Here is a 24,575-nt window from a genome sequence, read left to right as displayed (position 1 = left end):
TTTACATGTTGTGTTTATATTTTTGTTCAGTGTATATATAATATATATATATATATATATATAATATATATATATATATATATATATATCAACATATGATATTCCAAAGGTTTGTTTTTTTAAATAAATGTCAGTCATTTTCTGTGACCTTAATGTTTTAAAATAATGCTGAATTTTGTTTGTTGTTTTTCCCATTTCCACATGCATGACATACATATATAGTCCAAACCTGTTTGAGGATCCATTGCTCCTGGCAGCACAAATAGTGGAGCCAAGCAGTAAAGCAATAAAGAAAAAAAAAACACTTCACAACAGTTCAGTGGAAAATCCATACAAATTATTAACGGCTTCTGAATAGTGAAATGTGTAAAGTTGTTCTCTTTTAATAGCTTGATTTCCCATCATCCTCCTGCTCACTGGTAAATCCATCTCAGTTACAAGTAAGCAAGAGCATGATGGGAAACGTAGTTCTGAGAGGTCCATGCAGGTAGATGGGAAGCATCCCTTACGTAATCCCTTACATAAAATAAAAAAAAGTCAGTATGTGCCCTTTAACCCTTAGCAGTGCATTTATTCAGAGCCTGTCACGTGCGTCAGGTCCAATTTATTTTCCCATGCGCCATTTAAAATAATTGAAGCACACACTGCTTCCACACCCATGAAGATATTCTTAGGGTTAGTTTCTTTTAAACAATTCACTTCTGTCTCACCCACACTGGTACAATAATGGTATTTAAAAATATGTTATTAGCAGCTTTGTTTAATGTGTTCACAGAAACAAGCTTGGCATAAATCCTCACAGCATGATGACAGATTAATTTCCAATGCAGTTCATTCTGAAAGAATGGGTCTGTTTCCTTCAGTTTGACATGCTCCCCTTCTCAGTGTCTCTCAATTCAGGCTGGCTCTCACTCCTGGGGACCCCCTTCATTTACTGTACAGTGAGAGAGAGACAAGGAATCAGACAGCTCTCCACACACACAAACAAGCAAGGTGGAGAGGTGAGGGACTGGGAGGGAGGGAGGCTGGCTCTAGTGTGAATTTGCTGGTGTCTTTTTAGGTTTCCTGACTGACTAAAACTCTCCTCACATTCAGTACATTGATACGGCTTCTCTCCAGTGTGAATTCGTTGGTGTCTTTTTAGTTTTCCTTTTTCAGAGAAGCTTTTCCCACATTCAACACAACGATATGGCTTCTCTCCAGTGTGAAGTCGCTGGTGTGTTTTTAGGCTTACTGACACATTGAAGCTCTTCCCACATTCAATACAGTGGTGTGGCTTCTCTCCAGTGTGAATTCGCTGGTGTTTTTTTAGGACTCCTAACTCACGGAAGCTCTTTCCACATTCAGTACAGTGATATGGCTTCTCTCCAGTGTGAAGTCGCTGGTGTGTTTTTAGGCTTCCTGGCCAGCTGAAGCTCTTCCCACATTCATTACATTGATGTGATTTCTTTGGCTGGGATATCTTTTCTGTATCCTTAAAAAAGTCAATAGACTCCTCTTTAATGTGGACAGGCTCCAGTTCAGTCTCTTCTTTAATGTGGACAGGCTCCAGTCCAGGCTCTTCCTCTTTAATGTGGACAGGCTCCAGTTCAGTCTCCTCCTCTTTAGTGTGGACAGGCTCCAGTTCAGTCTCTTCCTCTTTAATGTGGACAGGTTCCAGTTCAGTCTCTTCTTCAATGTGGACAGGCTCCAGTTCAGTCTCTTCTTTAATGTGGACAGGCTCCAGTTCAGTCTCTTCCTCTTTATTGTGGACAGGCTCCAGTTCAGTCTCCTCCTCTTTATTGTGGACAGGCTCCAGTTCAGTCTCTTCTTTAATGTGGACAGGCTCCAGTTCAGGCTCTTCCTCTTTAGTGTGGACAGGCTCCAGTTCAGGCATCTCCTGTTTAATGCAGATAGGTACCAATTCCAGAACCTCCTGTTTAATGTAAACAGGCTCCATCTTTGTTCCTTGCTTTCACCAAGATAAGACAGTCCTGAAAACAGAAAAAAGAAATGAAGTATTACGATCAGTTCTCTATTGGTGTGTTTACACTTACAACTTGGACCTGAGCTGGCTGAGGCTCTATCAGATTCAAAGACTCTTATCATTTGAGCCTGTTTACATGCACCCGTTTGCATATGCACGCACATAACCCCTGAACTGCAGTGCGTGCCCGATGATGTCATATCAACCATCCTTTGTGTGAAGACACTTCCCTTCCCAAAAACAGAGGTGGAAGTGTTTAAATCAACAAGCCTGTCATTTGTGTCACTTGTGTGTTTCTACTTCAAGGTGGTCATTCCGTGCCAATTAAGATTTAATCAGAAATGGAGCAGAGAATTGAAAACATGCATATCGGTCATTTAAAGAAACCTGTGTTATTGTCTTTATTTACACATCAGTCTGACAACTCATCCTATATAGAAATGTAAACAATAACTCCCATTTATTTTCTTACCCATGACAAGTGTTCCATTGAAACTAGTGCTGCAACAATTATTCAATTTCATAGATTAACTGCGAATTTTGCCATCATCGATGAATATTTTTATCATCGATTCATTGACCCCCGACCTGCCCCATAGAGTGTGCTTAAGCCTTGTTCTCACAGAAGCGGGTGATTCTTTAATAAACAGTGAGCACTCAGAAGCAAGCAGGTGAAAATATTGAAATGGCGGACATGAGTTTATCGTCCTCGAACGCAAAAAACAAAGACTCCAGGTCTATATCCACCTGTTCCAGTGGACCAGGGCAGTGTCGTCCAAAAGCAGTGAAGCAAAAAAAACGTCAAAGGCATGGGATTTTTTTCTTCCTGGAACCACTGGCATGGTGACTTGCTCTTTATGCAAACAGTCAATGATTTATCATAACAGCATGATTATTATTATTAATTTTTTTTTTTAAATTGGACTTAGAATCACAAAATATAAAAAAGTAAAATGACGAGATGAAAGGAAGGCCAATGATGTAATTAATACATTAAGTTGTGTCAGTTCAGCTAACACTTTGTCAGTTAAAGGCCTAATATTACGAAAATATTTATTTTACTTACTTATCAGTAGCTGGGATTTCACGGTGGTTGCCGGTGTTGCTAGTGTCTGGGATTTTTGCTGATGTGTGTGACTTGCAGGGATGTTAGTAAATTGTGTTCAATCTGTATGTGATTTTATTGGAAAGTGTTTCTTGTTAACATTAAATTTCACATTTTAAAAAAAACGCATTTATCGTTTATTAATTTGAATAAATAATTACATATTTTGAACTAGCTCCAACACCGTACTTCCTTTTTTTTTTTGGGGGGTGGGGGGGGGGGGATTCTGAATCAAACTAAGCTCTTTGATTAAATACTTTGGGAAAGTTATGTTAACAGTTCATAAATTCAGTGCGTTCAAATTGTTGTTTAATTGGGGTACGGTTGCACTTGATTTAACGTACATGTCTCTTGTCAGCCCCACACCCTTTGTGTGATCCTTGTGTGTATTTCTCAACTCCAGTGTGTTACGCTTGCTGTCTCTTACCCTTTCCCCTGTTTGCGTCTTTATTCTATTCGTTATTCTATTCTTTATTCCAAAAAGCTAAATTATACTGTGTAACAATTTTTTTTTTTTTTTGTTCCTGGGTAGTAAGTGTTATTTCCTAATTGCTTATGCCTCAAAAGTACAGAAAATGGCTATTATTCCCAACAAACTTTGCTTTTGTGACCAGGACAGTGATATTTCAAAATATCACTATTTCCAATGGGAAAACGGGCAATGGGCATACTGCATTTACAGTATAATCGTAAATCTCAAAAAACTACTCACTTCTAAATCTTTTGTAGTCATTTTTGTATTACTTTAGTATAAATACATGTTAATTTGGATTCATATGTTGTTTTTTTCTGACTTTATGTGAACAAAAAGACACACATTTGCCCGTTTTCCCATTGGAAATAGTGATATTTTGAAATATCACTGTCCTGGTCACAAAAGCAAAGTTTGTGGGGAATAATACCATTTTCTATACTTTTGAGTTTTGAATAATTGATAGAATAAATCGATTACATAACCGTTTCATGCAGCACTAATGGGACACAGAGAAAGACGGCTAGTCGAAATATAAACAATAACTCTCATTTATTTTCTTACCCATGAAACGTATTCCATGGACACAGAGAAAGAAGGCAGGTGCAGAGCGTTCAGCTTCAGAGCCCCACAGCTGTGGAATGACCTGCCACAATTATTATTATTATAAGCTCTCTGCATAAGTCAGTGACTATCAGGAATGATGCTAAATGAAAGCCAGAGAGTGTTTCATTTCACAATGCAATAAAGTATGGTGTGGATGTGCTTGATCAAATAGCACGGCAGTATTCTGTCAAAGGTGCTTCTCGCAGGTGACCTGTGGCTGATTTTTTATGTTTTTGGACCTGGCTATTGTTTTGTACAAGGAGTGCATCGGGAACACTCATTCCCAGAGGTACTTCATTTTGCAGAAAGCCCTGGAGCTTTGGCAGAAACATTTTGATCAGAGAATGCAACAGAAACACTTTGAATGTGTGCCTGTTGTGAAAAGGCAGTCTGTGGTACATGCACTGGCACAGTTGAAAAGCATGTTTTCTGTGTGGATTGTACTAATTAGACAGCTGTAATAGATGCCTTTGAACTCTGTTTCCCTCAAAGCACATTCACATCGCTTGTTATATTTTTGTTTTATGCTATTTTTTTATAACATGTTATTTTTTATAATTTTGTATGTGCATACAACTTTCTACACCTGTTTACACAGTAGTTTATTGTGTAATGTTTATTATAGTTTCATATTTATGTACATGTGCTCTTTTTGAAAAAAATGTATATAGTGTTTTTGCTGTGCAAATGTTATATGTAGTGTTCATAAAAACAAATATGAAGTTGTATCAGATTGTTTGTTTTTAATATCAAAGCTGTTTTAAAATAAACGCCAAATGAACTGCTGCGGCAGTTGTAACTAGTCAGAAATTTCGGTGGTTCACGTGTTAATTTGAAAATGCACAAAAAAAAACCCCTCAACTTATGTAGGAGCTTTACAGCTAAAACTCTGACTTGTTTCACTTAACATTGTTAATTCATTGCCACATCTGTTTATAGTTTCATGCAACTTAAAAAAGGATGGTGAGTAAGTAGATTCAAGAAAATGCACAGAGTCCTTTTCTTCAATCAGTTGTTAGGTTTATTGAAATATGCAGGGAGTCTGGTCCCAGGTACAGGACAAGCAGAATACTCATCATTACAATGTTTGCATGACATTAAATACCCTTCTGTATAGATGGTCCACCTCCTCTTTCTCTGACACTTAACCAGTAGCAAAGGTACAACACATTATTCTGTTACCATATATTTAATTTAGTGTGTGTGTGTCTGTGTGTGTAGTCTAGTGTGACAACCTCTGAACTCAGTGCATTCTTCAGACTCCTGGTGCCCAAAAGGTCCATACATCTGGTTTTTGTCATCTTCTTGAGACCCTTTGATTCCAGTGGCATTATCTCTTTGGATCTCTCTGAGAACCTTTGGGTCCAACGCCAGCCCCTGGGAGCCTTTTAGCCCCTTTATGCTTTGCATTCCAAAAGTCTTAGAGCCTGGCCCCTTCTGGTCCACAGCATTGTTATCTTGTTAGCTTGCAGTCAATGCTGGGCAAGAAGCTTGTAGACGCAAGGGCTCTATCAATTGCTAGCAGTGCATGCAATTTGAACCAAACAGTCTGCTATCTGCAATATCAGTCTCTTTTCAGAAAATAACACCAGTATAACTCTGCCAGTCCACATGCGTAGCAAACTGCTAATCAATTCTCAATCCATGTTTTCCAACATTGTTATTTTCTGCATTCCACCAAGGCTAAAATGATTGCAAATGTGTTATTTTTAATAGGAGGCTGTGAACAAGATGGTTTGCAGTGGGTGACGTTACACCAGAAACACAAAACCAAAATAAACTGGTACTGGTGGGGCAAAACTGAAATGCTACGGCCTTCAGTTCTTTTTATTAAATAATAGTAAATAACAGATTTAAACAAACACAAAACAAAAGGGCATGCTGGTCAAACAAATAGAAGCAAACAAGTATGGTGCTGGTTTTGAGTAGCATGTACAGCAACTGTTTATACTGAATTGGCTTTTACCTCCTCACTCGCTCTCTGCTCGAATACACCCTTCTCCCAACAAGCAAAGCTGCAGGCTTTTATATTCTGGCAGAGGGGTTAACTAGCTATTAATTATTATTATTATTATTATTATTTGTTGAGCCTCACTATAATGCCACCCTTGCTTACTGCCCATTTTTGCCCATGGCCCTTACCAGGTGGTATAAAGAGGGTTGACTGTATTTAATAAATTTACACACCTGTTTTATAACAGTCAAACAAAAATAACACTTTGCATTTGTACAAGAAAAAAAATTCTGTAGAAAAAATATCTACAAAATGTCATTAACTTGTAGAGGCACTTGCTGTCCAGCACTGCGTCTCATAACCTCTACCTGTACTGTACAGTAGAAAAGAAATGCATCCGACGCAATGTGAACTACAGCAGAGCTCGCTCCATTCTTACTGGAAGCACACGCTGCTTAAATGCAGCACAACTTCAACTGTGCACTTCATCAAAAACAAAAAGATGGCGTGAAAATATCCGCTTACAAAATTCAGCCAAACCTGAATTTGTTACTAAACAAGACAGCACAGTAATCAATTACAGCTTCAAAAAGCCACGAATACACCCTTACCAATGAGACTGAGCAAGATACACAATTACAAATAATAATCATTTTAAACCATCAACGTTATTTAGCATCATTAGTACGTAATTGTGTTTTTTTTCCTTATATCAGCGCCATGCCGACAGGCTAACAATTATCAGTGCAGCCCTATTAAATAAAAACATGGAAGCTGCACAGAAATAACAAATAAAGCTTCTTGAAATGCGTCCTGAGTTGTTATAATAACGCGTTACAGAATGCTCAGTGCAATCCAAGTGCTTTGAATGAAGTCACTGAACTAACATGATGTCACTTCAGTTTAAAAGGTTTGTGTATTTGAGCGTACGTGTGCTTTCAGCACATTGCCACTAACTGTGTCGTTTTAACTAGCGCCACTGCACAGTGCTGGGCGTTTTACTAAGGAGGAGCGCCAACATGAACACAACAACATAAGATCAGCAGTTGACAGAAAACACTTTAATCCCCATTAAAATGAGCAGCAAGATTGTTTGGTCTTGTGATCTGTTTATATGGTCTCATGACAGTGTGCTATGGTGCCCTTTAGTGATTACAATTAATATTTAGCTTGTGCATGATAAAACATGGGATTACTTTCAATCTCATCACGCTTACTACCAGTCACGCCCACAACAGCCACATCCAGAATGCAAATCTGGGCACTTACTATTAAGAAAGGGTCAACATTTTTATTCCACGACATACATTTTAAAAATGTTATGGATGTGACATCTGGTTTTATTTAAACACCATTATTTTTAAATCACTAAAACACTTCCCTTTATCCCAAGAAAATGTATTATCAGTAACTTGGTATTACAAAGTCAAAATGTGACACTTACAAATGTGTGCATAGGATTGATTTGAGGCACCTCTGTGTGCAGAGCAATAACTTGCATAGTACTGCTGATTTAAGAAAGTCACAAATGAATCATGGAAAAGATCGACTAAAATACATTTAAAAGCAAGTCAACAGCCCGTTTTAATCTGTGACAATAACAGAGATTAACTGTACTGTAATGAGCATTCTTGTGCTAAACTATCAGCCTTTCAGATATGTTTCTGTAATATTAAGCAAAAATATAACAATAAACAAAGCATTGCACACAATTACAATCCTGCCAAGTAACACATTAACTCTTCTGGCATAATACAGAGAGAGTATGAAGCTGATTGAAGCTGAATGAAAAGAACGAGAAGCTTACTTCAGGTATTGTCAGTGGGGTGTGCAGCAGGCTCTAGTGCTCTAGTCACTCGCTCGGCCCGTCTCGTCAGTGAATGTGACCGTCTCGTCTTCTCTTCAGGTGAGAGCTGTTAGCAGCCACTCCACATCTCCACATTTTTTTTTTTACATATACTATTTGCTTCAGTTCACTTACACAGGTGTATACAGCACTATGAGATTACAAGAATACAGTTTAAGTTACTGTGAAAGAAGACGTTCAAGGGGAGGGGACAATTTCACCCCATGTGATCAAGGAAGTGCAACACTGTCTGAAAGCAAGGCTTGTAAACTAGTATTTATTTTAACCTTGTCTAGCACCAGATATCCTGTAGCAAAATAAAAACGTGTTTCTTTCACGCAGCAATATTAAAAACACTGTGTGAGGCTCCAAAGCGAGTTTGGAATCGAGGTCTCCCTCAGTGTTTTAAATGATACCAGCAGAATAAAACTAGTAAAGGAAACACAGATACACTTCATTGAAAGTATATTTAAAATTATTTCAAACTCATTGGACAGAAAGCCGGTTTCCCATGCGTGTTCATGTAAGTGTGAAACAATGGGATCTGCACAGTATTAACGTTTTGGAAAGCGCTCATATTACAACCATTACGATACTCTAACACATTCCAGTCAGTGAAATAATAACAGTTTGCTACAGAAAATATATTTAATCTCATTTATAAAAATCCCCGATTTCTAGTCTCCAAGTTCCACATGGCCGCATGAATAGAAATAAACAAATAAAAAAACATGCAGGACAACTTAATTGAAAGTATGTTTAAAAATGATTTCAAATTCATTAAAGGACAGGCGTGTTCAGTGTCAAACAATATGATCTGCAGTATTCACGTTTTGGAAAGCGCTCCTATTACCATCATTACGATAAAAATTCCCGATCTCTAATCTCTAAATTCCACGCGGTCTCACGAACAGAAAAAAAAAGAAAAAAGAAAAACACGCACAAAAACAACCCGGCCCGTTCAAAACAATACAAGATGACAGCTTTCTGTAGTTTAAAACACATTGTGCACCTCAACAAGGACTCGCTCACCTCCTCTCCGCTCCCCCTCAGTGTCTGAGCGGCTCTGCCTCCCACAGAACAGGGAGGCGCTGCGGAACCACGAATATACCAATCCCAAAATACACGCTGTGCAGAGCGGTGTGCCAATTCACCGAGTATGGACCGCAAGGGAATTGCGATACTGGCGATCCTTTAAAGAATAAAAAAATTAACTTTTAAATTTAACGAGCTGTTTGTCGCTCTATATTTTTCACAGTGAATACAATTTTAATTCAGGTAACTCCCTCCCTCATGCCAGAGTTGGTATAGCCCTATATTAAAAAGGCACTTTACAGAGCATTAAAAAAGGACCAAAAAGAAAGTACACAGAAAGAGTACACAGAACTGCAAACGCAAGTCAAAAAGGAAGTTAGAAAGGCCAAGAGAGAAATAGAAATGAACATTGCTAAGGGAGCTAAAACCAATTCCAAAATGTTTTTCCAATATTACAACAGCAAGAGAACATTCAAAGAGGAGATTAAATGTTTAAGAGATACAAATGGCAAAATCGTAGATGAAGAAAAAAAAATAGCAAATATGTTAAATGATTACTTTTCACAAGTTTTTACAAAGGAAGATACTGACAACATGCCCCACATGTCATCCAGTTCCTGTCCAGTTTTAAATAACTTTAGCATAACTGAGGCAGAAGTGTTAAAGGGACTAGGAGCTCTTAAAATAAACAAATCCCCTGGGCCGGATGAGATCCTCCCAGTAGTACTCAAAGAAATGAAAGAAGTAATTTACAAACCGCTAACCAAGATCATGCAGCAGTCTCTTGACACAGGGGTGGTACCGACAGACTGGAAAATTGCAAACGTAATACCGATCCACAAAAAGGGAAACAAAACTGAACCAGGTAACTACAGACCAGTAAGCCTGACTTCTATTATATGCAAACTTATGGAAACTATAATAAGATCCAAAATGGAAAATTACCTATATGGTAACAGGGTACTGGGAGACAGTCAACATGGTTTTAGGAAAGGGAGATCGTGCCTAACTAACTTGCTTGATTTTTTTGAGGATGCAACATCGATAATGGATAATTGCAAAGCATATGACATGGTTTATTTAGATTTCCAGAAAGCTTTTGACAAAGTCCCGCACAAAAGATTAATTCTCAAACTGAACGCAGTTGGGATTCAAGGAAACACATGTACATGGATTAGGGAGTGGTTAACATGTAGAAAACAGAAAGTACTGATTAGAGGAAAAACCTCAGAATGGAGTGTGGTAACCAGCGGTGTACCACAGGGATCAGTATTAGGTCCTCTGCTATTCCTAATCTACATTAATGATTTAGATTCTGGTATAGTAAGCAAACTTGTTAAATTTGCAGACGACACAAAAGTAGGAGGAGTGGCAAACACTGTTGCAGCAGCAAAGGTCATTCAAAATGATCTAGACAAGATTCAGAACTGGGCAGACACATGGCAAATGACATTTAATAGAGAAAAGTGTAAGGTACTGCATGCAGGAAATAAAAATGTACATTATAAATATCAAATGGGAGATATTGAAATTGGAGAAGGAATCTATGAAAAAGACCTAGGAGTTTTTGTTGACTCAGAAATGTCTTCATCTAGACAATGTGGGGAAGCTATAAAAAAGGCTAACAAGATGCTCGGATACATTGTGAAAAGTGTTGAATTTAAATCAAGGGAAGTAATGTTAAAACTGTACAATGCACTAGTAAGACCTCATCTTGAATATTGTGTTCAGTTCTGGTCACCTCGCTATAAAAAAGATATTGCTGCTCTAGAAAGAGTGCAAAAAGAATTATTCTGGGTTTAAAAGGCATGTCATATGCAGACAGGCTAAAAGAATTGAATCTGTTCAGTCTTGAACAAAGAAGACTACGTGGCGACCTAATTCAAGCATTCAAAATTCTAAAAGGTATTGACAGTGTCGACCCAAGGGACTTTTTCAGCCTGAAAAAAGAAACAAGGACCAGGGGTCACAAATGGAGTTTAGAAAAAGGGGCATTCAGAACAGAAAATAGGAGACACTTTTTTACACAGAGAATTGTGAGGGTCTGGAATCAACTCCCCAGTAATGTTGTTGAAGCTGACACCCTGGGATCCTTCAAGAAGCTGCTTGATGAGATTTTGGGATCAATAAGCTACTAACAACCAAACGAGCAAGATGGGCCGAATGGCCTCCTCTCGTTTGTAAACTTTCTTATGTTCTTATGTTCTTATGTTCTTATATTATCAACCGGGACGCTGTGACGGAAGCAGCGCCGATGCGGCGAGTTTTTCACAGATATAGAATCTGTGTTTTGTGCATCGATATTACTGTTTCCTGTCATCTTCTTCAAAATGATTTGTTCAAACACTAACACTATACCCCTGATAATGTTTTTTAGAAGTATATCAGGTTAATTCAGAGGTTGAGCGTTGCTGTCACAAAGGTCCACAATGGCGTGGGCATGCGCGCAGTTTCACCGCTTTCTCTTCGCTAGTCTCGGAGGGGTCAGGGCGGGTGATCTTGTTTCTGGTAAATACAGCACAGGGGAGCAGAAAGGTCATTCTTTACGAGTAAACTTCCAGACAGTAACTATTACTACCGTATAGCAGTGCGAGACAGTGGTATCAAACACACGTGTTCTTTATTTTACTTTAGTTATTCTTTGTTCAAGGCGCATGCCTATACAAACAGCATAACTTTATTAACTGCTATGATATGAACAATGGCAACTCATCACATCTCCCCTCTTAAATAAAATTCTTAACTGGCTATCTACAGGCAATGGGTACACTGCCATAAACACTTTTGGGAAGGACAGGGATTATTCTACCCTCTATCCTTTCCCAATCTAGATATCTAAACATTGGACTGGCTTAGCAATCTGGTGGTTATGAGTCCTTCTGGAATTGGTCTTGGTGGATCTACAGTGTCTTTTTGGCTGTTGCTTTCTTGTGCTGTTTCAGCTCTCGGTGGCGATTGGCTACTGTTATGTTGTATCTCTTCTGGTATTGCATGTTGTTCTTCGATTGTTGGTGAATGTGTTCTCTCATTATTTATTATTGTGTCTCCTGTTCCTCCTCTGGGTGTCTCCCCGCTCTGTCTGGACAATTTATGAGCTCGGTGTTGCACATCTGCCTTGAACAATTCCAGTTGTGTTCCATTCTTTTTCACCATCAGTCTTCACTTGAACTCTATCCCTGATACTCAGCTGTGGAAGTGGTCCTGTGGAATGTTTTCCATTGTAGTATTTTTCGTAACTCTGCTTTGCTTTTGCGTCACTCTATCTTAATACATTTAGATCAGGCCATTTTGGGGTTAAATTTTGCTTCATTGTTGGAACTGTGGTGCGAATTCTTCTTCCCATCATCAGTCTGTCTTGCTGGGCTTTCCTGCGTTGCCTCTGTGGGTGTTGAACGATAGTTCAGTAAAGCAAGGTAAGGGTCAGCTTGCTTGAGTATCTCTTTTGCGGTTTTGACTGCTCGTTCAGCCATGCCATTGGATTGTGGAAAATATGGACTAGAAGTCACATGCTCAAAGTCCTTCTGCGTTGCAAACTGCTTGAATTGCCAAGCAATGAACTGCGGTCCATTATCTGTTACTATCTTCTCAGTTATTCTAAATCTTGCAAATACGCTCTTTAGCTTTGCAATCACTATTTCACTGTTACTTTTTGGTAAGTGTAATATCTCTAACAATCGTGAAAAGCAGTCAGCAACAATAAGGAAGTTTCTCCCTTTGTATCACATAAGTCTGCAGTTAACTTCTGCCATGGAAGCTCGGACAGCTGGATTGTGATGAGAGGTTCTTTGCGCTGGCTAGGTTTGTTTTCATTGCAGTATTTACATGACAGGCAATTTTCTTTTACATCATTTGCAATCCCTGGCCACCAAACAGACTGTTTTTATCGTTCTCTACATTTGGTTAGGCCTTGCTGACCTTGGTGTATCTTTTCTATCATGTCTGCTCTCATGCTGCAGGGAATAACAATTTGACTGCCTCGTTTTAGAAATCCATTCAGTTCACTCAGTTGTCCTCTTTCTGTAAAGTATGCATTTGCTGGCTTGACTAGATCTCTGAAGTACTCAGGCAATGCATTTAGCGTGTAGTTCAGCACACACTGTAGCTGACTCACCCAGTGTCTCCTGTTTGATCTGTTCTTGCACAGATTTTCTCGCTGGTCGATGTTCTTCAATGGGGTTTTGACATATGCTTGTATTTCTGCTTCTAGGTCCGCCGGTTCTGTGTTTTTCCTTGGGTGTCTCGATAGCGCATCTGCTATGAGCAAGTGCTTCCCTGGCACACATTCAGCAGCTGGATTGAACTTCATCATTTTGATCAGTAAACGTTGACATCAGATTGGTGCTCTGTCCAGATCCTTGCTGTTTATTAGTGTCACCAATAACTTGTGATCTGTTATAAGTCTATAGGTCTCTGTGACAAAGTGCCCTCCCCTGTGTATATTATCTGTTATGTGTTGCATGTGGTGTGTTTAAATGTTGGTGTATAGACATTGGTACACAGGATATAAACGGGTCTGTGTAACACAAGTGTTTAAAATGTATATGTGTATTTAGGCACGAGGATTGCACAGCACTTCACTGCAAGTAAAATGTAGTAATATGTGAGCACGGGGAATTGCACTTTATTAATTCACGTGCTGGGATTCAAGTGAATAATTAATTGGTAATTGAATCCCAGCACAATAGTATATATAGATGCACGTTGTCACATACTGGCGGTTGGGTGTTCGGTGAGCGGAGAACGGGATTGGAGACAGAGGAAATAATAAGTATAATAATAATAATAATAATAATAATAATAATAATAATAATAATAATAACAACATAAAGTATCTGCTCACCGTATTTTTGTTTAGTGTTAGTCCGTTTTTGTTTGTCTTTTTATTTTGGCATAGAGTGCCGTGTCCTGTTGTTTTCTGTTTGTTTAAACCCTTTTATTTACAATAAACCGGCGCAAGCAAGCGCCATCATCATTTCAATTCATCTGTCCTGTCTCTGTGTATTCCATTCCTGGTTCTGACGCCGCCCACTTCAGCCGTCTCTGTGACAGTCTCCAGTCCACATAGATACTGGTAGAATCGTTCTGAAGCCCACACACTAGCCAGGCACTTCTTCTCTATTTGTGTGTATTGCTTCTCTGCATCCGTAAAGGTACGGGAACAGAAAGCTACTGGTTTCAGTTCCTTACCATGTTGCTGGAGAAGGATGCCGCCTATGCCATAGCTACTGGCATCAGCACTTACTACTATTGGTTTGTTCGGATTAAAGAACTCCAGAACAGGTGCAGAAGATACCATGGTTTTAACTCTGTTGAAAGCTTTGTCTTGAGGTGGACCCCATAACCATGCAGTATCGGACCTGAGCAGCTCATTTAAAGGGTGCAAGATGTTGGAGAGGTTTGGTAAGTATCGGCCTATGTAGTTTATCATTCCTAGAAGTCTCCGTAGTTCTGTCACATTTCGTGGTGGCTCTAAACTTGTAATGGCTGCAACCCTCTCTGGACTCGGTGTGATGCCTTCTTTGCTGATCAATTGTCCCAAAAACTCTAGCTTACGTTGGCGCAGTTTACACTTTTCTTTGTTAAGTTTCAGCCTTGAAGCTCGAATGGTCTCCATGGCTTTATGCAGTCTCATGTCATGCTCTTGTGTTGTGCTTCCAAACACAAGGATGTCATCCATGTAGACGACTGTGCCTTCCTGGTCATGTAGCAGCTCAGACATTTTGCGTTGAAATATCTCAGGCGCTGAGGTGATGCCAAATGGTAGCCTTCTAAAGCAGTATCTGCCTAATGGTGTGATGAAAGTGTAATGTCAGTTTAAGTCAAATTCTAAATCATTTATGTGGTCGTACACCAAGGCTTACTGTCTGGAGTTTACTCGTAAAGAATGAGCATTTCTTACTGGAAAGTGAGGACATTTACCTAAAAACAAGTTCAAAGAAAGCTTTCGAAACTTTGACGCCGTACTTTGATGAAACTTAATATACTTATATGAATTTTTTGTAATGGTTATAATATAGTGTTCAACACAACTTGTTAGAACAAGACTTGGAAAATAACCTTTTATTGTTAGATCATGTTACAGCATGTCTAAGCGAAACCTGTTTAAACCCCCAGGGGTCCACAGGCATTTGGAATGGCCTTAAATAAATTACATTATCTTCCAAAGTATAGACAGCACAGGCATGGTTCAGGGCTTGAAGGCCATTAGGACTAAAACCTCAGATTTGATATAAGTCTTACTCAGTACCACACTGGAAGGAGATATCCAGAAAAAAAAAAAAAAAAAAACAACAAATGCTTTTCATTTGTTTATATTCTATAGTCATTTTTTCACCTTGTAGCACATGAAGAGAGTCTGATTTTTTTCCAGTGCTTCCCCAACATGTCTACTACACTGGATAAAAATTTGAAACTGATTGAATAAAGGGATCAAATTCTACATGAGTTTTTACAAAGCTAAGCCCAAGGGTCCCCAAACCTCTCCAAAAATGAATATTGTGTAAATCTTTATGGCCAGTCATACACTAGTTTCTTGAGCAAGTTCTAAAAGGGATGTTACCTTCTGGCACCTCACATGCTATACATTGCCACATGAATTAGATTTTGTAATCCTCTTTTTTACTTATTTGTCCAATATTTCATTCAAAAGGTGGCCTTTTTGGAGAGCTTTGGGGTGCCCGAAATGTATCCATGATGAGTATGCATGACAAATACTCTCAGTTCATATGCCACAACTGTCAGGCACATTGCTCTCACATAACTGTGTGTTTGTGCAGGAGAATGTTGCTACTGAGATTTTTTAGTAGCTCTGAATTTTCAGTACCTGACTGTATTTTTGTTACTCACTTGCTTGAAAGTATGTAAATGTCAAGAAGCAAAATAATGAGATTTTTTTTTTTCAAAATAAACTGTTTACTTCAAATCAAATATTTTCCTTTTCAAACAATGAATAAAACTGAACAAAAACCTAATAACAACACGAACTGTACAAAATGAACAAATTAACTATTTACATCCCTAAAGTGCTCAATGTTATAATAATAATCTTTCAATGTTATTATAATAATATTATTAGAATTATATTTACATCACACCTAGGATGAATGTATAGGACTTCCTAGGTTCCTGTAGAAGTTTACGACGAAGTCTGTCAAATGTTCCGTTCCAGACCTCTGGTCACAGGCAAGTTCTGGAGACCAGTGAGGAGGTTTTTCAAGTCACTTTCCACTCCTGATCCACCTCCTCCAAAACTTCTACAAGACTGTAAATCACTTTTTTAAATGTTTTAAAATGCTGGAACACTTTTGACATTTAGTTCTTTTTACCAAATTTTTGGAACTTTGAAAAACGCATCATAAAACGTAAGAAAAACGTTGATGGGTGTGTGCGTAACGTGGTGCATTCTAATGAATACCACCTAATCTGATACTTGCACAAGTCGATTAGTTCCATACTACAAACAAACAAATCAAGGTATGGAATGGACAGTTTGTGACCTCCCCCTACAACATAATAGGGGTAAGAGTGTTCACCATTCACAGACAAATGTAAGGCCAGAGCAGCCGATGCTAGTGCTAAAACTCGCTAAAACCAATTCCAAAATGTTTTTCCAATATTACAACAACAAGAGAACACTCAAAGAGGAGATTAAATGTCTAAGAGATACAAATGGCAAAATCATAGATGAAGAAAAAAAAATAGCAAATACATTAAATGATTACTTTTCACAGGTTTTTACAAAGGAGGATACGGACAACATGCCCCACATGTCATCCAGTTCCTATCCAGTTTTAAATAACTTTAGCATAACTGAGGCAGAAGTGTTAAAGGGACTAGGAGCTCTTAAAATAAACAAATCCCCTGGGCCGGATGAGATCCTCCCAATAGTACTCAAAGAAATGAAAGAAGTTATTTACAAACCACTAACCAAGATCATGCAACAGTCTCTTGACACAGGGGTTGTACCGACAGACTGGAAAATTTCAAAGGTAATACCGATCCACTAAAAGGGAAACAAAACTGAACCAGGCAACTACAGACCAGTAAGCCTGACTTATATTATATGCAAACTTATGGAAACTATAATAAGATCCAAAATTGAAAATTACCTATATGGTAACAGGGTACTGGGAGACAGTCAACATGGTTTTAGGAAAGGGAGATCGTGTCTAACTAACTTGCTTGATTTTTTTGAGGATGCAACATCGATAATGGATAATTGCAAAGCATATGACATGGTTTATTTAGATTTCCAGAAAGCTTTTGACAAAGTCCCACACAAAAGATTAATTCTCAAACTGAACGCAGTTGGGATTCAAGGAAACACATGTACATGGATTAGGGAGAACATAAGAACATAAGAAAGTTTACAAACGAGAGGAGGCCATTCGGCCCATCTTGCTCGTTTGGTTGTTAGTAGCTTATTGATCCCAAAATCTCATCAAGCAGCTTCTTGAAGGATCCCAGGGTGTCAGCTTCAACAACATTACTGGGGAGTTGATTCCAGACCCTCACAATTCTCTGTGTAAAAAAGTGCCTCCTATTTTCTGTTCTGAATGCCCCTTTGTCTAATCTCCATTTGTGACCCCTGGTCCTTGTTTCTTTTTTCAGGCTGAAAAAGTCCCTTGGGTCGACATTGTCAATACCTTTTAGAATTTTGAATGCTTGAATTAGGTCGCCACGTAGTCTTCTTTGTTCAAGACTGAACAGATTCAATTCTTTTAGCCTGTCTGCATATGACATGCCTTTTAAGCCCGGAATAATTCTGGTCGCTCTTCTTTGCACTCTTTCTAGAGCAGCAATATCCTTTTTGTAGCGAGGTGACCAGAACTGCACACAATATTCAAAGGAGGAGTGGTTAACATGTAGAAAACAGAAAGTACTGATTAGAGGAGAAACCTCAGAATGGAGTGAGGTAACCAGTGGTGTACCACAGGGATCAGTATTAGGTCCTCTGCTATTCCTAATCTGCATTGTTGATTTAGATTCTGGTATAGTAAGCAAACTTGTGTTATATTCGCAGATGACACAAAAATAGGAGGAGTGGCAAACACTGTTGCAGCAGTAAGGTTTCAAATGATCTAGACAGATTCACTGAACTGGTGACACATGTACCAATGACACTGTCGCATGTACTGCACGTCCAGGAAAATAAAATTGCATTCTGATACTGCTACTGTATGTCAGTGTGTGTCTGCCTCTGTGTGTCTCAGTGTGTGTGTGTGTCACAGTGCGTGTGAGTGTATGTCTGTCACTTCAAGTCATACAAAGAGCATTTAAAATGGAGCGATAAAGTGGAGCTTCTTGGACTTTTGTGTTTGATATCACCCCTTTAAACGGCTGTTACGTTTTTCTAACTTGTTTTTTTTAACATTGACAATGCTTTTGTTTATGTTTAATACAGCATTGCCCCCCCGCAGCTGCTTTTTCTGAGCTGCGCTGCATCTGCACAGCGGGTGGGGCTTAGGGACGTCAGGATGCAGCTCTAGAAGAAGGTTTATCTGTGCAGAACTGCGGAAATCTGCACTATAAGAACGCGACCAATATGTTTTTGGCAATACTACGTGACTGCTATTCAATTGCAAGGAACTGAAGGGAGCGCACTGCCCGGGGATGATCCCGCGGTTGGAGGACGGTACTAAACCAGCGCGCAAGTTAACATGTGCTGTCAAAAGCATCTTGTTGGGTAATGTTAACTAGCTGCGCTGTCGACTGCTTTCCGATGATGTAACACCCTCAGCAGCTTTCAAACCCCGCGCTCGCCGCAGCTGCGGCTTTGGAATTGAGCACGCGCATTAGAGAACTCGAAACTGGCGCCATTCCGGATCCCGCGCGGTGTCAGCATTGCATAGAAGCCAGCGCGCAAAGAGCCGCCATGGAGAACCTGCCATCCAGCTTCATAACCGCGCCGAGCCGCCATGGAGAACCTGCCATCCAGCTTCATAACCGCGCCGAGCCGCCATGGAGAACCTGCCATCCAGCTTCATAACCGCGCCGAGCCGCCATGGAGAACCTGCCATCCAGCTTCATAACCGCGCCGAGCCGCCATGGAGAACCTGCCATCCAGCTTCATAACCGCGCCGAGCCGCCATGGAGAACCTGCCATCCAGCTTCATAACCGCGCCGAGCCGCCATGGAGAACCTGCCATCCAGCTTCATAACCGCGCCGAGCCGCCATGGAGAACCTGCCATCCAGCTTCATAACCGCGCCGAGCCGCCATGGAGAACCCGCCATCCAGCTTCATAACCGCGCCGAGCCGCCATGGAGAACCTGCCATCCAGCTTCATAACCGCGCCGAGCCGCCATGGAGAACCTGCCATCCAGCTTCATAACCGCGCCGAGCCGCCATGGAGAACCTGCCATCCAGCTTCATAACCGCGCCGAGCCGCCATGGAGAACCTGCCATCCAGCTTCATAACCGCGCCGAGCCGCCATGGAGAACCTGCCATCCAGCTTCATAACCGCGCCGAGCCGCCATGGAGAACCTGCCATCCAGCTTCATAACCGCGCCGAGCCGCCATGGAGAACCTGCCATCCAGCTTCATAACCGCGCCGAGCCGCCCTCGCTTCCACAGGGAGGCCAGCCAAGGATACGCGCCGATTCATCCAGGCACGCCTTCGGCTGGGACGCGCTCACCTCAGCACCGGACAGAGAGAGGGCTGGCTGGGGTCGCTGCTGATCTTACTAGACGCTGTCTCAAGCTGTTTAAACTATTTAGTTTGGCTTGAAATGTTTATTTTTAATAATTTGTGAGTTTTGTGTTTGTTTATTGCCTGCACGTAGTTCCGGGAAAGGGAAAGCATCGCATTTCTCCGTTGAATTTCACACAGAGTGGAGCGCGTCAGTCTCTGCAGACAGGTTGAGCTTTTCAGTGAGATTATTTACTGAGAAACAAACGCGTTTCAATTCCAGCAGAGCTGTACGGACGCTACTGCTTGCCAAGTCTGTTTGTGATGGATATATTTGAATGGGAAGGATAAGATAAAACAAATATATCTTACTAAATACAAACCGAAGCGGTGTTTGTGGATGAGCAGAGGATTCTGCTAGACCAGGCTCCCACTAAAACCAGTGCAGATGGAGGTCAGCGTCTCCGTGTCGCTCTTTCAAGAGCAGCTCGCCTCTCCCGTCGAGCGCGCAGTGAAAGCGGCTGTGGACTCCGTCTTGGGTGAGGTTACTAAAATTGTCGGCAGCAAATTCACTGAGTTTCAAGTGGAAATGTCTGGAATGAGGAGAGAGAATGAAAGTCTGAAGCTGAGATTGGAAATATCAGAGAGCGAGCTGAGAGCCGTGCGAGGGTGTATAAACACTGCAGATACAAACATGAAACAGGCTTTCATATTTCACGGTAAGATTGATTTTATTGCCTGGTATTGCTCGGTCAATCCAACACCTCAAACCAGCTTCTACTGGAAAGATATTGGTTTGTATTTCTCTTATTATAAGCGCGGTTAATGGCACAGCTCTGTGCTAATGTTGGTTATAAGGAGACTAATTGAGGCATTGTGTTATTTTATAGATTATAAGAACGCAGTGCATCAGACCGAGTCTAATTCATATTTAAACAGGTATTCTAGAAACTAAGAAAGTACTATATTGGAAAGTCTCAGCCAGTCTGTAATTAGAGAGACTGAAATGGTACCCTCCTGGTAAAGCGATGTCTTGTATAGAGTCCCACTGAGACAGTCACAGCCCATATTGCAGAGGGTTACAATAATGATTGGTGTCCTAATATGAACACACAGCAGCACATCGTGTTTGCCTGCAGATCTGTTTTTGGATAAATGGTTTCACTGTATTCAGCTCCAGTGCTGGGTTTGCCTCTGGTACAGTCATGGCCCCTTCTTTTGCGTTAGTCCTATTTCCTTATTGTTCCCCACACTCATTTACAGCGATCTTTCCAGACGAAGCTGGGTGAATACAGGGAGCGGCAGCAGCAACCTGCCTTAATGTATTAAGAATGGATAGTGCTACAGTATATATTATACTATAACAGTGTGCATTAAGAATGGATAGTGCTACAGTATATATTATACTATAACAGTGTGCATTAAGAATGGATAGTGCTACACTATATATTATACTATAACAGTGTGTATTAAGAATGGATAGTGCTACAGTATATATTATACTATAACGGTGTGTATTTAAGAATGGATAGTGCTACAGTATATATTATACTATAACAGTGTGTATTAAGAATGGATAGTGCTAGTATATATTATACTATAACAGTGTGTATTTTTAAGAATGGATAGTGCTAGTGTATATTATACTATAACAGTGTGTATTTTTAAGAATGGATAGTGCTAGTGTATATTATACTATAACAGTGTGTATTAAGAATGGATAGTGCTACAGTATATATTATACTATAACAGTGTGTATTAAGAATGGATAGTGCTACAGTGTATATTATACTATAACAGTGTGTATTAAGAATGGATAGTGCTACAGTATATATTATACTATAACAGTGTGTATTAAGAATGGATAGTGCTAGTGTATATTATACTATAACAGTGTGTATTTTTAAGAACGGATAGTGCTACAGTGTATATATTATACTATAACAGTGTGTATTAAGAATGGATAGTGCTACAGTGTATATATTATACTATAACAGTGTGCATTAAGAATGGATAGAGCTACAGTATATATTATATTATAACAGTGTATTATATTAAGTTCTATCGTTTGCTCAAAACAGTGTGATGCTGCAGTTTGTTTGTTAGAAAAATTCTAACCATAAAATAAATGAAGTACTTTGTTGAGCTGATGGTAAACAGAATTAGGAAATGATCGCTCCTATTGTTTCAAACCCAGACATTTACTAATACAGGTTATTATTTAAGAGCAGAGATGAGTTTGCACAGGATGCATGCAACAGGGATAGCCACACCATTACAAATGTACTGTAATACTGTAAGGGATGTGATTGGATTTATATCTACAGTTCACGTGACACTGCACAAGCAAGCTTCCAGTGTTGTTACAAATGATTATTACACAGGTGGAGTTTTTACAAAAACATATTACTGCACTTTAAAAAGTGAGAATTTTGTAAATCACTGGTTTAAATGAAACTGCTTTGAGAATAAGCAGACTATCCTGCTGCAGTCTCTTGTCTGATTATTCTATCTGACACATTGAAACTTGTATTCTGTGTTGACCGTTTCCATCTAAGCCATTATCACAATACAGTGTGAGTTAACAAAAAGCCATTCCTCAGACTCTTTGCTGAGACTGCAAGTCTCCCCGCTTGGTTTCTAAGCCTGTTTGCAGTAGAGAAATGGATGTTTGCACTGGAACAGAGCGGCGCTCATGATTGTGATTGACAGGCAGGTAGAAGTGGATGCAGTGCTCCAGTGAGGTACAGCAGCTGAGAAAGCCCAGCAGGAGTAAGTCTTGTTTTGTACAGGATGTAGAATAAAAAGATGTTCATATGAAAATGCCTTTTCCTTCACTTTGTTCATAGGAACGCAAACACAATGTTACCTGATGATTGCAATGTAGAATAACTTGAATGGGATCAATACCAGAATGTATCTATTAAACCAGCTCACCCCTATATGAAATAACTGAGGAACAGTCACTTGAAATGCAAGCTGCACATTATTGAGCACAGCAGCAGGAGGGGTTATTTTGATACAATCCCTGATCAAAGCAGCCAACGCAGAATGTTGATAGGAGCTGAAATAAATATTTGATCATTTCAAAAGTATGAACCATGGCATTCTGGGTAGGGTACTAGGGTTATATATTGTTATTTATTCTTTCAAATTTCAAAAATTAATTTCAGCATTAATCACACCTCTAGCATAAGTATTTTAGAAGGAATGTTGGATCCAGCCTGATTCCCAGGTCAGGATCCTGTAGTATCTGGAAAAGTACAAGATCCCATAGGCTGTCATTCATGATTTGTATCTCTTGGGCAGACCCCCAGTGAGCTCTAGCAGGCACTATAGAGCTGCCTTTGTCCTCCTGGGAGCACACTGCCATGCTCCTGGGTGTGAAGAGGTGATTGGCTTGGTTGTGGATTAGAGGACACACTCTGTTCACCTCAGCTGTTATGGGGTTTCCTGCTGGAGGGAAAGTGTGTTTTAATTGTCAGTTAAAACAGGGTAAAGTAACTGGGAGCACTGTATTTAAAAATAAATAAGAGAAATACCTCCATTTAGACCCTGAAGACATCTCCCAGTAGTATTCTAACACAGGGCTGGCTTTGTAGAGGAGCCAAGCTAGTAAGAAAGAGTTGTAATTTTATACAACTTTGTTTTCCCACAGATCCCAGAGAGAGCCACGCTATCCCTGAATCTGAAGCACAGGAGGAGCCAAAGATAGAAGCAGTTTCCACACAAGAGGAGTCCTTTGAGCAGGAGTGCTGTGCAAGTCTAATGCAGGTTACAGAGCTGACATTTATTAAAGATGAAGACTTCCCTGAAAAGGAATGTGTTCCTGTTAAAGAGGAGTTCATAGAGCAGGAATGTGTCTCCATCGCAGAGGAACTTCATGCTGAAAATAATGTCTTTACACTTGAGGAGCACAAGAAGCTGGGATCCAATCTGTGTGATGATTCTCCATCTGAATGTGAACTGGGATTTAGAGGTAACCCTACAAAACAAGCAGCATTGAGCTGCCTATTCATCTTGCAGAGCTGCTACTGAACACCAGCAGTGTGCTTCACATTCATATTTTACCCAAGGGGAGCTGCCCAACCACTCTGTCAACAAGGACATAACTGTGCTTGCTCCTGAGGCAGCTGCTAGATGTGCAGCCACTGCCCCGCCTCTTTAGAATGCTGTTAGATCAGCGGTGTCCAATCACGCTCCTGCAGGCCATTCCACTCCACATTGAACACGTTCACTTCTATAAAGTGCTGCTCCTGTGCCTGGATGGATGGTTAATTGGTTCAAGGAGTGGAACAGCCAGCTTTGGACACCCCGGGACACCCCATTCCTGGTAGCCTGTTTGCAGTTGTGCTGCTTTACAGAGCTGCAGGGATCACATGTCCCATCACTGGGTGATGTCACATCCAGTTGGGTTGCTTAGTGTCCCCAGAAGAAACATTTTAGTAGAGAATCTCTGTGCAGAGTCTGCAGCAGCATCATCAAAATGAGAGTGAACCCATATTGTATGAGATTGAAAACCAACAGTCCTATTCTACTTCTTACACTTTATTCAAATACAATATAATTTTTAAATGCTCATCTTACTGCAGCTATCCCAGGCACTGTAATGTTTGCTCGCAGCGCCTCATTTCCTTGTGTGTCTCACAGTAAGCATTGCTGTGTTATTATTGTCACAGTACAGCAAGTATGTGTGTCGAGGTGTTCTGTCCAGCAGACCAGCGAATCTGTTTCAGCTGTGAGGGGGAATCTGGGAATTGTAGTTTTACCTGATCTTTCCTCTACAAATATTTTACACAAAAATCATACAAAGAGAAATTTGTTGTGTAAAAACAAATCCCCTCCAGCCCTGCGTAGTTCTACTTGTCGTGTGTCTTCAATACAGGCAGAATAAAAAGGCAAGGTGCAGTGCATCGGATTGCAAATGGGATTTCTCTTTTTAAAAGCACAGCAATATTAAT

The 24,575-nt window shown here is 40.1% G+C and overlaps 2 protein-coding genes across 2 annotated transcripts in view; one reads left to right on the top strand and one right to left on the bottom strand.

Annotated features, from left to right (window-relative positions):
• LOC121304187 (gastrula zinc finger protein XlCGF26.1-like) overlaps positions 1–14,703 on the bottom strand; it is a 54,524-nt gene extending 39,821 nt beyond the window's left edge. Inside the window, exons 1-3 of the mRNA XM_041235155.1 lie at positions 14,538–14,703; positions 8,962–9,040; positions 1,031–1,523 (exon numbers count right to left, since the gene is read on the bottom strand). Of these exons, the coding sequence (XP_041091089.1) occupies positions 1,031–1,523; positions 8,962–9,040; positions 14,538–14,703 (738 nt within the window). The remainder of the gene's footprint in view (positions 1–1,030; positions 1,524–8,961; positions 9,041–14,537) is intronic.
• Positions 14,704–18,856: 4,153 nt separating this feature from the next.
• On the top strand, positions 18,857–23,917 carry LOC121304332. Its single transcript, XM_041235406.1, has 2 exons — positions 18,857–20,333; positions 23,273–23,917. Exons 1-2 carry the CDS (start codon positions 20,063–20,065, stop codon positions 23,650–23,652), a joined length of 651 nt encoding a protein of 216 aa, XP_041091340.1. The 5' UTR covers positions 18,857–20,062; the 3' UTR covers positions 23,653–23,917.
• Positions 23,918–24,575: the final 658 nt, after the last annotated feature.

The sequence above is a fragment of the Polyodon spathula genome, chromosome 37 (genome assembly GCF_017654505.1).
Source record: "Polyodon spathula isolate WHYD16114869_AA chromosome 37, ASM1765450v1, whole genome shotgun sequence".
Lineage (NCBI taxonomy): Eukaryota > Metazoa > Chordata > Actinopteri > Acipenseriformes > Polyodontidae > Polyodon > Polyodon spathula.
This window is presented reverse-complemented; position numbering and strand designations above follow the sequence as displayed.